The sequence below is a fragment of the Lissotriton helveticus genome, chromosome 7, assembly GCF_964261635.1.
Source record: "Lissotriton helveticus chromosome 7, aLisHel1.1, whole genome shotgun sequence".
NCBI lineage: Eukaryota > Metazoa > Chordata > Amphibia > Caudata > Salamandridae > Lissotriton > Lissotriton helveticus.
In genome coordinates this window covers 1,540,591,071-1,540,604,453 of record NC_136068.1, presented here as the reverse complement: position 1 = coordinate 1,540,604,453, position 13,383 = coordinate 1,540,591,071, and the positions used below count along the sequence as shown (strand labels likewise).

The window sequence follows — 13,383 nt, the reverse complement described above, 5'->3', positions numbered from 1 at the left end:
TCTGGTATGAGTTTGCTTTCACCAGCCAGTCGTCCAGGTAAGGGTATACGTGTATTCCTTGCCTTCTTAGGTGCGCTGCGACTGCTGCGAGGCACTTTGTGAAAACTCTTGGTGCCGATTTTAGACCGAAGGCCAGTGTCGTGAACTGGTAGTGGCTTTCTCCGACGGTGAACCTGAGCATGTGTTTGTGCTTTCTGTTCATTTAGATGTGCAGGTATGCGTCTTTGAGGTCTATAGTGACCATGAAGTTCCCGATCTGCAATTGTGGGAGCACCTCTTGCAGGGAGGTCATTTTGAATTTTTGCGTTCTTATGAATTTGTTCATGAACCGTAAATCGAGAATGGGTCTCATTGTCTCGTCTACTTTTGGTACCAGGAAGTACGTTGAGTATACTCCTGTGTTTCTTTCCTTGAAGGGTACCCGTTCTATGGCCTGCTTCTGCAGGAGTTCTTTTGCTTCTTCCTGAAGGCACTGCAGCTGCTTGCCTGCTAGTGGCTTTCTTTTTGGTTTTTTGCTTGTTGGCCTCCCCTCCAACTCTATGCAGTATCCGAATTGGATAATGTTGAGGATCCATTTGTCTGATGTGATTTCTCTCCACTCCTGGAGGTGGAATCTTAATCTTCCTCCCACTGGTGTCCTGTGGTCGTAGGTGTCTAGTTTGTCTTGACCCATCTGTACGTGCTGCCCCCTGGGGTCTTTTTTGCGGGCGGGCACACGGAGTTTTTTGAAGTCACTTGGAGGTGGGCTGCTGGCCCCCTCTTCTATTTTGTCCCCGTCCATTTCTCCCTCGAAAGGACTGGCCTCTTTGTTGGTACTGCCAGGGCTGCTTCTGATGACCCTGCTGACTCTGCGAGTCTGCCTGGTGCGTTTGCTGGAAAGCCTGGTGTGATGTACCTGGCTGGTTTCCGCCTCTCCCGCCGGGCCTCCGTGACGGGGTGCCCCTCTTGTTCCCTCTGAACTGCAATGCTCCCATGGATCTTGCTGTTTCGTTATCTTTCTTCAGTTGGCTGAGCTGTTCATCAACTGTTGGTCCGAAAAGCGTGCTGCCGTTGAACGGTGTGTTCAGGATACTGTGTTGCACCTCCGGTTTGAAACCGGATATCCTGAGCCAGGCGTGCCTCCTTTCCGTGACGCCCATCATCATGAGCCTGCTGGCTGTGTCTGCCCCATCCAGGGCCGTCTTAAGGCAAGAATTTGCCGCATTCTTTCCCTCTTCAACCAGCTTTTCGGCTTTCTGCCTGGCATCCTGGGGCAAGTCCTTCACCAACTGCCCTAGTCCCTCCATGATTTGGTACATGTGCCTGTTTATCAGGGAGTTGGAATTAGCCATGCGCCAGTGGGTCGCGGCATTCCGTTCGATCCTTCTGCCCACCAGATCCATCCTTTTGCTCTCCTTATCCGGTGGTGGGCCCGAGGTAGTGGGTACGTTAGCCCTCCTCCTTGCTGTGGCCGTGATAATGGAGTCTGCGGAGACCGTGCCCTGAATGTAGGCCGGGTCCTTTGTGGCATGCTTGTACTTCTTCTCAGTTCTGGGAGTTACTGCCTTGCATGTTGCGGGCTCCCTGAAAGCTTCCTTCCCCTGAGCCAAGACGCTCTCGAGCATTGGAAGGAACTGGCTCCTCGTTTGTGTTGGGAGCAATGTTTCTAGAAGGAAGTCTGCTTGCTGCTTCTCTTCGTCGAGCTTGAGCTTGAAAGCTGCTGCGGCAGATTGTATCACCGAGTTGTAGGCCCCGATGTCGTCCGGCGGCGAGGGCCTCGAGGGGTAGGTGTCGACCACCTCCTCCGGGCTGTCGGTGTCGACATCGATGTAATCTACCTCCTGAAGGTCCGAGGGTGCCGACTCTGTGTCTGTCCTGCCCTCCTCCTCCTCCCCATAGTTGTAACTATCGTAGGGATTCTCGTACTCCTCCTGGTCGTCGATCACCTCGACGTCCTGGTCTTGTTCCTCGGTGACTTCGGCGATCTCCTCTTCCTCCTCGACCGCCTCCATCACCGGTGGCTTGGTCTTGTGAGGGATCGTGAAGGCTTTCATCTTTGCGTCGAAATCTTTCTTCCGCTGCATGATGTTCTCCATTTCTGCCTCGAGGCGCCTTCTTTTCTTTTCCATCTCGGCCGCGTGTTCCGCATCGGATGGGTCGGCCGCTCTCTTCGGCGGAAGGCTCATCGCCGTGCCTCTCGGAGTCGAAGTTTTCGACGTCGAACCGGATTTCGGTTCTCTGGTCGACGTCGTCAGTTTTGGGTCTTTCTCCCTCGGCGTCGATCGATCCTTTTCAGGGACGATTTTCGACGTTTTCTGCTGATCAGCAGCTCTCGGCGCCGGGGACTCCTTCTCGGAGGATCCGCTGGGCCTGGGAGTAGCCGCGGACGCCGCCTTTTTTGGCGTCGGCGCTTTCGGGGTCTTGCCCTCGATTTTTCTAGACTCAGAGTCTCTCGGGTTCTTGGGGGCCGAAGAGTCTCCTACCTTGTCAGAAGTCTTCGTGTAATCGGTCTCTACGACCGTGTAGCTGTCGTCTTCGGCGGCAGCGTTGTCTTCTTCCTCGGAGGACATCCCCAGCTCGTAGAGTGACGGAGTCGGGGCCTTCCCCTGCAGGGCGGCGTGTGCTACCCTCTGCCTCTCTCTCACACGAAGGGTCTTCGGGGTGAAGGCGGAACAGGCGTTGCAGTCTCCGCTTTCGTGGTCCACCGGTAGGCAAAGGTTGCATACCGGGTGCTGGTCCTTCTGCGCGTACTTGTGGTGGCAGTTACGGCAGAACTTGAACGGCGTGTTGTCCATCCTCGAGCGTCCAGGGCCTCTCTGGTCGCGTGTTCGTCGACGGTCGTCGAAGATCTCGATGGAAAACGCCTTATCCTTGCTGGTTTTTCGTCGATGAAGTCCCCTGGAGTCTTCAGATGACTTCTCCTCGTCTTTTCTGTATTTTCTTTCTTCTTTCTCCAAAAATGTCTGGAGCCCAAACGGGAACGATCCAGACCCGACCGCGGAAAAAAAGAATCTGAAGATGGCGCCCAAGAGTGGGAGCTTCCGCAGGAAGCATGCCGACGTCACCGGAAATACACCCAAGGGGGTGTGACGCCGACGCCCACCTGGGCTAAGAAAAAACCCCAAAAAAACTAAGAAAAGACTACGAATCCGGACCCAACCACAAGACTGCGGAATAATGCACAGCATAGTGAATCCAGAAAGATTCACGCTGCAAAACTCCTCTCCCCAGAGCAGGGATTTTCAGTCCTAGGAAAGCAAAGCTCTCACCTCTTAGGGGGTCAGAAACTCATCTGTGGTTGCAGGCTGGACTGGACTAGTCAGCCAGCACCCTAGAAGGCTAGTAGGTTTCAAAGGGGTACCTCTGGGGTACCTTCTGGGTCCATGCATTAATACAGCCATCACTGGAATCAGTGTAGGTTTATTAATATGAGGTGTTTGATACCAAACACCATATGTTTCAGTGAAGACATTGTGTAGCTGGGGTACTCGTTTTGACTAGAGCCCGGTACAAACCTTAAGATGGCTTCCCGGGTTCACTTTTACTGTCGGTAATGGAACTGGCCAGCACATGGGCATATCTGCTCATGCAGGTATGACCTCACATGTAATATAATGCACCCTGCCTTAGGGCTGTAAGGACTACTGAGGGGGTGACTTACAAATATTACATGCAGTGTTTAGGAGACAAGGCTCTCACATTTGCGTCATGTCGTGTTTTCACTTTTTAGAGCACCTTGTCATGCAGCCTGCAGTGGTAGTCAGTATGAGTGTGACGCTGGGTCCTTTACAGTGACACAAGATATGCTGCAGCTCTTAGGCACCCTCTTTAGTACCTATGCCCTAGGTACCAGAGGTACCACTTGCTAGAGACTTAGACAGGTGCTAAAGTCCTGGTCACTTGGGGATCAAGTGACCAGGTGTCTTGTTTTGGGGAAAGATCACTGGCACCGGGGACCTGGTTAACAGCGCACTTCACTCAAAGTTGCATCAAATACTAGGAAAAACGTGCAGGGATGACTGCAACAAAAATCCAGTTTCCTACAACTGGCTCCATGCAGCTTTTAGGAGCAGACTTCAGCATGCCCTTAAACATGGGTAAACATTTGAGAAAGTAGTGTATGGAGGAGAACATTTCCACCAGGAAATTCTCATCCTCTTGGACTTTATGTAAGTCCAGTCAATGAAGAACCTTGTGGTACGAGGTGGTGTTGTCTGGAGGGGACGGTTTGGCAGAATAGAGGTCTGGGTCAGTGCCCCCAGGTGGATCAACATTATAATAATTCCAGGGGTGATACTGGGGCTCTAAGTTGAAACGGGCCTCATAAGGACCTAAAGGATAGGAAGGACTACCCTCCCCAAGTAATGAATGTGAGGAACCCCCAGATGAGTGTGGTGAGGGGTGAGCCAGCAGAGGAGAGGAAGATGGAGGAGGGGAGGATAGATGTGGAGGCAAGGAGGAAGAGAACAAGGTATGGGTGGGAGTAGACTGGTGCCCCGATCCTGGAGCTTTCTGGTCTTGGCTGCTGGTTCGGGCTCCATGGCAAAAGCCTCCTCAAAAGTAAGCTTACTCCTGTCAGGAACATTGTCTAAAGACTTGGGAGGAGAAAGTGTGAGGATCCTCTTGGTCTGTGGATGGATCAGGAGCTGCTTGGCATTAAGTTCTTGTTGCAGACGCTACAAAATATTTTGCTTCTGGTCATCAGTGACTACAGAGGATGAAGTTTTAGGTGTCGGCTTCTTCTGTGCCAAAGATGATTTCTTGCTTGAAAGAACCAATGCCGTTTTCAGCACCGAAACAGTTGACAGAGCAGCGGTTTGGCTTTGAGGCCTGTTTTGGCATCAGTGCCCAGGGTGCGCTCCGCATGGAGAGTGTTGTGGTGCTGGAGTCTGGGTCTTCTCTGGCAGTTTTGAAGCATAGGGCTTGATCGGTGCTCGATCTGTAGTCCTGTGCCAATGTGGACCATGGTCCTCGGGCAATGGCAGACCGGAAGCTTGGCACTTGCAGTCTGAGCTTGATGCCCGACACTGTCAACAGCGGTGCTTCACCTGAGAGTGGTGTTGGAATGGGAGTTGCAGAGTATTGTTACTCACAATTGATGTCTTTTTTCAATAGACTCTGGCGACCTGTGATTCACGCAACTCCAACTCGGAGTGCGAGCTCAGCTCGGGCTGAAGTGTACAGAGGGTGAGCTTAGCTTGGGCTGAAGTGTATAGTCTGCTCATTGGAGGGTCCTGGTTGGTGTTCTGAAGAGGATGGGAGTATCGTCCCAAGCTTTCTGTGCATGTAACGTCATAGAAACTGCAGTTCACATCTGTACATCAGATTTGTAGGCAAGACAAGCCATGCAGGCAGGAGGTGTTGTCGTGCTTCACGGACATATAGAGGTTGCAAACCTGATGGTAGTCTGTGCAGGGGTACTTTGTTCTACACTGTGGCCAGTACTGGAAAGGAATTCCATTACAGTGACTGCATTCCCAAGAACTGGAGATGGAGGGTGAAAGCCTGAGGGATGTGAGGGGTGTCGCCAATCCAGACAGAGGTAGTAATGACACGGAAGAATCTATAGACAATAGTATTTTTCTTCCTAATGGTATGGAGAGGTTCAAAGGCGAGCGAGTCGAAAACAGAGAGCATTGTTCGTACACAGCTGAACCAGACGTAAAAAAAAAAAATCTAACAATGGAACCAATGCCCATGCGTATTACCAGTAATAGGTGAAGTCATTATACCTTGTGATTCCAAGTCTTGTTCGAAGAAAGACAAGTTGCATACGTCCCAGCACAACACTGATGAGAGGAGTCTGCACATGTGTACCTACAGCTACACATGCCACAAACATACACACACACACACACACGCACACACACACACACACACACACACACACACACGCACACAAAAACAATGGTTATAATGAAATTATAGTTAGCACTGATTATAAATTCTGGTTAGGAGCACAATCAATAAATCATACAACAACCATACAAACCATAGCTCACAAGCCTAATGCAATACTCATGATCACACTCGTAATGAAACAGATGCAATTACAAATGTTGTAAATCATCTTACAAATGAGATTACACATTACATTACCCTTACCACATTGACAGAGACAACTATGAAAGTTGTAGTACTAAGTGGTTTATGTGCTGTTTTTCAGTGGCATTCATTTTAGGCTTTATTTATTTGTATAAATGGTGTATAGTCATAAGCATTGTACTTGGTCTGCTAATCATTGTAGGTGCCAAATGTTGGTATAAATAGCATGTCTTCATAAGCATTGCATTTGGTCCATTAGTTATGATCTGCATTGCTGTTGTGCAATTCACAAAATCAGAAAAGGAAAATTTTAAAGAGAATTCAAACAGACAGCATTTGCCATCCTGACATATGGTCCTTGTCCAATTCATAAAAGCTTCCTCACCTCCATGCACACTCACTGAGGCGGTGAATGCGGACCCCGATGAGTGTTCCAGCAGCCGCTGTCCTGCGGGGATAGATACATTTGTGACTGCATGCTTGGAAGAGACCTCCTGCTGCCCCTGAGAATCAAATGAAAGAAGAATTTGTTGAGGTTTGGCATACATTCTTCTTCCTTGATTCAAGATTTTCAGGAGGGGCCTACCTTCGAATAATCCCAAAATACACAGGTCAAGGCACATTACTAAACTTCACTTCACTCTTCCTGCATCAGAGTTATTTCACTCCGGCTGGCTAGTGTAGTGTAAGGTGCATTTTAATTCGTGCCATGCACATTTTTAGCTATGGGGAGTTTCAACCCTGTTTTACAGACCACACATCATCACAACTAGCCAGTGCCTGCAGTATCCTTGGGCAACCACACCCTCATACAGGTCCCACTGGCTGGCACACCTTGAACCACCCTCTTCAATTCTCAGGCACTGTCACAGTTCTTTACACCAGCTACACCTCTCAGATACTGACTGCTATGGGTTTAAACACATCCTACAGCTCCCCAGCAGCACCTCAGTTGTGAGTAGAACCTACAATTGTCAGGCATTGCCACAATCTTTAACACAACCTGCCTAAATCGGGCACTACCACAGTTCTAAACATCCCTCTATCCTTCAAGCAACTCCCATATTCCCAACAATCCACTACACCTCTGACACTTCAGTAAAAATAGCCACCAATTGCAGCTCACATGGACATTTGTCCCTTCACCCAGCCACACTCTACAGAATCCTGGGAATACAAATCTCCCAGGACCCCTACTGTACCCACTGGCTGCCACTATGCCAAACACATTCCTAATATCTTGAAGACTGCTCCACTCCAAATGCCTCTATCTCACAAAGGCAACCACTCTCCCAATCACCCAATACAGACCTCAAGGGTGGGTCATGAATCTCTAAATACATCATAATTAGAGCTGTTCTTCAGAGCTAAAGGACATTCTGCACCATCCTTAGAAGCATTCTGCATTGGAAGGATAGTTAGAGGCCTCACTAGCCTCTTCCAGAGTCTAGGAAGCATTATATTCTGTTCAGAGTCCAGTGTTATCATACACACTAACTCCAATCCATGACCGAAGCAGAGACCAAGGGCAAACACCACACTCAAGCCAATCGCATAGAAATCAGGTGTACCGTCACATTGCGTATGGATCTCAACATAAGCACATATATTGAACGACTACACAGAAAATATGGATACAAAAAACATGCTTCAAACAGGATCTATACTACACTTTACAAATTAAGTCGCACTGTTTTGCAAGAACTCTTGGCAGCATCCACAACATTTAGATTTGTAACAAATAAGAGACAGGTCGGGTGTACCTAAGTAAACTGTTAAGCTTAAGGGGGATCATGTAACGTGAAAGGAATTGGAAAAGAGGTAGATAAAATATGGTTTGAAAGGGTCAGTAAAAATGATAGATGGTCATAGACCGGCGAGAGAGATGGCTAGAAAGCAAAAGGGGAAGGAAGAGGCCTGCAGGAAAATTTAAAAAAATGAGATAGAGAAAAAGGTGAGTGGAAGACAGGAATAATGCACAGACGAGACAGCTAAATCGAGTGAAAGAGGAAGAGAAAGAGGAAAAGAAAGTGAGCAAGCATGAAAGAGCACAAGAGGCAGTGAGGTAAAGGAATGTTGGGTCTCTATTTGAAGTTTCCGAAGTAATTTCCTCTCTTTTACCAATATTTGGGATCAAGGTTAGAGCGCAGAAGATTCTTAGCTAGTGAGCGAGACTCAGTGGGCATTTCAAAGTTGGATAACTGGCTCTACTCACAGGTTGCCACTCAAGCAATCAAACATAAAGCTTCGTGCACTTATTCAGTCATTTTGGCCACTGTGCATTTTGGTATGAGGGCCAAGTTTAGAAGTCTATTGGCAAGTGATTTCTCTGGCATAGACAATATGTTCAGACAAAATGGATGAGAGCAGGTGATAAGTGGAAGGCTGGCAGAAAAGAGAATACATGAGAAAGGGTACAAGTGGAGCAAAGATATGGAGGCAGGCAGGAACTGATAGATCAACACTGTAGGAGGCTTGGGAACTCTTTTCCCCGTCTAACCACTCCATTTATCGATTACTTTTCCAATGATTGTATTGTATTGCACTGCATTGTATTGTAATTGCATTGATATCGTGCTTACAACTCCTGACGAGGCGAGGAAGTGATTTACAACAAGCAGCACACTGTGTCAGAACCCAAGGTTAGTGGTTATTTCAGTATTTTTATGGGTTATTATGCTCTCCATACCTGGTTGTTGTTGTTACCATTCGTCTGTCGTTCAGTCTCTGCTGCTGGTGTGGTGGAATGATCTTTGGGCAGAGGGGGCCTTGGTGGGATGACCTCTATGTCCTGCACAGGAGCAGAATAGCAAAAAAGCAATCACCTATAATTGCCACCACTAACTGGGAAAGCACAGGAGAAAAACACTAGGCAACAGAGGTGGAATGATTAACAAGGGTACAGGAAGATTCTCTAACAGGACAGTGCTGTTTTTAGGTTAGTAGATTGTGGATAAGGTTAGCTGCATGTAGATGTAGCCTCACATAAAACTGATGTCGTCTCTACCCTTTTAGAGGCACTGACCTGTCAGAAATACCCCATTTATTTCCAAAGGTCATGCCATCTGTGCTGGAGTTTACAAACAAGGCACACGTTTTATACAGCAGGTCGAAACAGACACAGATCGCTCTAGTGGAGCACTCCCGGTGCGTGTACCGGTGAGCGCACCGGTAAGCGCAGTAGCAGAGCGCCCTGGTGCGCGTACCGATGAGCGTCCCGTTAGCGCTATTGGCGCGAACAAAAACAACATTGTGACGTATCGCGTAGCCGCGACACCGTGCGTCATAAGACACGTATCGCGTAGCCGTGAGATGCGTCTTATGACGCACGGCGTAAGCGCACCCGGAAGCGCCCGAGCGCAAACGATCACGCAACGTAAGCAGCCCGACGCGCTTATGCTACGCACCCCGGGGCGCGCCCCCGGGCGCGTAGCGTAAGCGCGTCGGGTCATGTGACCTGAAAATAACACTTTTCATTGGTTCAGAATAGTTTTGTTTTCCAAATGATGAAAGCCCCCACCTTTTTTCCTCATTCTCACTTTGTTCTTTGAGTGAGGAACACCTGTTTCTATTCCTTGAGAAATGGCTACAGTAGCAGCAGCAGCAGGAGCATCTGCACCACCACCACCACCACCACCACCACCACCACAAGGACCACCACAACACCACATTTGTGGTGAAGAAGAAGAGGAGGAGGAGGAGGACGAGGAGGAGAGGCAGTTCCTGCCTGAAGACAATCCCCCTTATAAACCGAGAGAGCACATTGTGTGGGAGTTTTTCAAAATCCCAAGGGGCCTAAAGAAAGTCAATGCGCCGAAAGTGACATGTCTGATATGTGGCACTGTACTTTCCAGGGGGAACCCTGCGAAAAAGTACTCTTTTGGTAATAATACCATGATTCGCCACATGCAACGGAAGCATCCCAACAACTATTCTGCGGCAGAGCTGAGAGAACTAACCAGAAACCCTCCCCAATCTTCTGCCAGCACCTCCACAAGCAAACAACCCACTCCATCGGGTCCAGAGGCAAGGGAGATGGTCCCAAACATCCAAACCCAGTTTGGAGATTTTAAAATTGTTTGCATATTTTGTGGGACTACAATTTCTTATGGTGAACAAAGCATCAAATTGATTAACCGTGCTGGAGACATCCACAAGTGCAAAAAGAAGCCTTCATTTTTTCGTGATTTTTTTGCTCCAGTTGAGCTGTTTACAATTCCCTGTTTTTTGTTTGTCCCCATAAAAATTACAAAAAAAATATAAAATTGTTCATAAAAGCCAAAAAAAAGTAAAAAAAATTCAAAAACAATTAAAAAAAAATAAAACAACAAAAAGAATTTTAAAAAAAGTTCTTTTTAGAACTACCTCCAATTTATAAAAAAAATGCTAATTTTTAAAAAAAAACACTGTCATTTTTTTTTCTCCAGGCTACGCGCACCGGGGCGCGTACAGGGCGCTCCCCCCGCAAAAATCGAAAAAAAAATAAAAAAATGTTTTGCCCCGCGGGGCCCTTTTATGGCCCCCACATCAAACCTAGGAGGCCAGGGGGGTCTACCCTGCCCCATTTTGGTCATTTCTTCCTTTGTTTTTGCCACCTCTTGTGTCTCGATCCTACCGAGACACAAGATGGCGGCCGCTCCGGACTGTTTGGAATGTTGACAGACACCTGAGAGCAAATCAGCTTTCCGCTCGCGTACTCGCGTAGCGCGCTGGTACGAGCCCCGGTGCGCGTACCGGGACGCGCTTATAGATATATATATTTTTTTGAACCTACATTACTCAAAATCCACTGGAGCACATATCTTGAGACATAGCGAAGGCACATCGGGCTACCAGTCCCTACAATTTTGCCAAGTTTGGTGGAAATCCATTCAGCCGTTCGGGCTAAAAGTGAGTCCAACCGCCCTATGGAAATTAACATGGGGAAAACACGTTTTGGGACTCCCTTTTATCTCAGCCCCCGCTTGACAAGTCCCCCCCAAACTTTCAGAGAAAGAGCAGAGCGGGCCATCTTCTTTGAAAAATTCGCGAAGATTCGTCCACCGGCGCCAAAGTTATTCCCAATAGAATGTTGCGGATTTCCTATGGAAAACAATCCTAACTATAACTACCTACTGGCAACCGCCAATAGGTAATATATATATAAATAAATATATATATATATTCACTGAAAAAACCATAGGTTTCAGGAGTTATATAGTTAGAAATTAGCTTTTAAAAAACCTTTGAAATTCACTCAAAAAACTATAAGTTTTAGTGGCGTTATAGTTAGCTGGACATTTTACTCATACAAAACCATTGAAATTGCTCCTATATAGTTAGTTGTACTAACTATATTTCGCGCACCCGCAATCCACTGCTGATGATGTCACATATTAGATCATTCATGACATGGTCAGTGACATGACTGATGACATCTCAAATGACATCACTGATGACATCACTGATGACATCATCCAGTGAATGTGGTTTGCTTCGTTATTTAAATATGCAATATATATATAGCAATTTGCATTGAAGAATAAGTGGATATATATAAATAAATATTTGGATGGAGGATTTAGTAGCAGTGTAATTGACTGTTTACTTGACCAATTTATAATGTCTCACTAAATATAGTGGATAGTGACTAAACTGTGTGAATATCTGTATCACTTTGTCAGTTGTTGTGTAAACTGATTCTACAGTTGGTTACTAGCTATGTGAAAGTCTATATTAGTTATTGATTAGTTAACTGAGTATTTGTATGGGAGTGTGAAAGTGTGTGTGGTTCGGTGGGGGGGGTGTGACTGTCCAAAGATGTGTGAATAGTTGATTCAGTAGATATATGAAGTTAAAACTACATGTTCTAACAGTTGTTTGGGTGAGTGAATATCTTTATGGGTGTGGTGATGAGCAAATATATTTCTCAATGGTACAGGTCCAACAAACTAGAAAAATAAAAGGCAGTGTATGTGTCAGTTGTTGTATATAAATAAGTATACATAAGACACAATGATTGTGTGAGTGACTGTATGGATAACTGTATACTTGTAATAATGATTTTATAATTCACTAAGTATGACTTACTATCTAAATGAATAGAAGAAGTGGTGTTTGTATAAGTGTTTTGCTAAGTAAATATGTAAGTATGATCCATTGTTTGCATAAGTGAGTAGGATGACTTCATATGTGAATAGGATGCGTGCTGTTGTTTAATGTCGATATAGATGTATAAGTATTTTTGATAGTGTTCTATTGTTCATTGACAGCATGTATGAATGAATCCATAGGGAAGTGATTAGATGTGTGTATACATCTATGAATCACTGAGTGGATTTTTAGATACTTGTATTGCTGTGACAATGGATTTAAATATGATACTCTGTATTTTACAAAGAGTGATGAAAAATTGTAATAGTGTATGAAAAGGTGTATGTGATTGTCACGTGGATGATGTCATCAGTGATGTCATTTGAGATGTCATCAGTGATGTCACTCACCATGTCATGAATGATCTAATATGTGACATCATCAGCAGTGGATTGCGGGTGCGCGAAATATAGTTAGTACAACTAACTATATAGGAGCAATTTCAATGGTTTTGTATGAGTAAAATGTCCAGCTAACTATAACACCACTAAAACTTATAGTTTTTTGAGTGAATTTCAAAGGTTTTTTAAAAGCTAATTCCTAACTATATAACTCCTGAAACCTATGTTTTTTTCAGTGAATTTCAAAGGTTTTTTAAATGCTAATTCCTAACTATATAAGGCCTGAAACCTATGGTTTTTTCAGTGAATTTGCATGGTTTTTTAAATGCTAATTCCTAACTATATAAGGCCCGAAACCTATGGTTTTTTCAGTGAATTTCAAAGGTTTTTTGAATGCTAATTCCTAACTATATAAGGCCTGAAACCTATGGTTTTTTCAGTGAATTTGCAAGGTTTTTTTAAATGCTAATTCCTAACTATATAAGGCCTGAAACCTATGGTTTTCTCAGTGAATTTCAAAGGTTTTTTAAATGCTAATTCCTAACTATATAAGGCCTGAAACCTATGGTTGTTTCAGTGAATTTGCAAGGTTTTTTAAATGCCAATTCCTAACTATATAAGGCCTGAAACTTATGGTTTTTTCATTGAATTTGCAAGGTTTTTTAAATGCTAATTCTATTAGCGGATAACGTTTTTATATATTAAAACGTTTTTTAAATCTCAAATGCCTGCCTTGCTAACAGAGTTTTTAAGCACAGGCTTTTTTGTCTATGGTGCCCATCTTGGGAGAATGCATTATAAGATTTGTTTTAATGAAATATAATAGGATTTGAGAAGTCACTCAAAATGTGCCCTAATTTTTCTTTCTTCAGCACTAATCATAATT

At 45.4% G+C, this 13,383-nt stretch overlaps 1 protein-coding gene across 2 annotated transcripts in view; it reads right to left on the bottom strand.

The window, feature by feature from the left end:
* The window catches only part of LOC144770464 (pleckstrin homology domain-containing family A member 7-like), a 252,788-nt gene that overhangs the window by 43,513 nt on the left and 195,892 nt on the right, over positions 1 to 13,383 (bottom strand). For both annotated transcript variants that reach the window (XM_078654987.1, XM_078654988.1), the window contains exons 17-18: positions 8,714 to 8,815; positions 6,410 to 6,527 (exon numbers count right to left, since the gene is read on the bottom strand). In XM_078654987.1, coding sequence (XP_078511113.1) covers positions 6,410 to 6,527; positions 8,714 to 8,815 — 220 coding nt within the window. The remainder of the gene's footprint in view (positions 1 to 6,409; positions 6,528 to 8,713; positions 8,816 to 13,383) is intronic.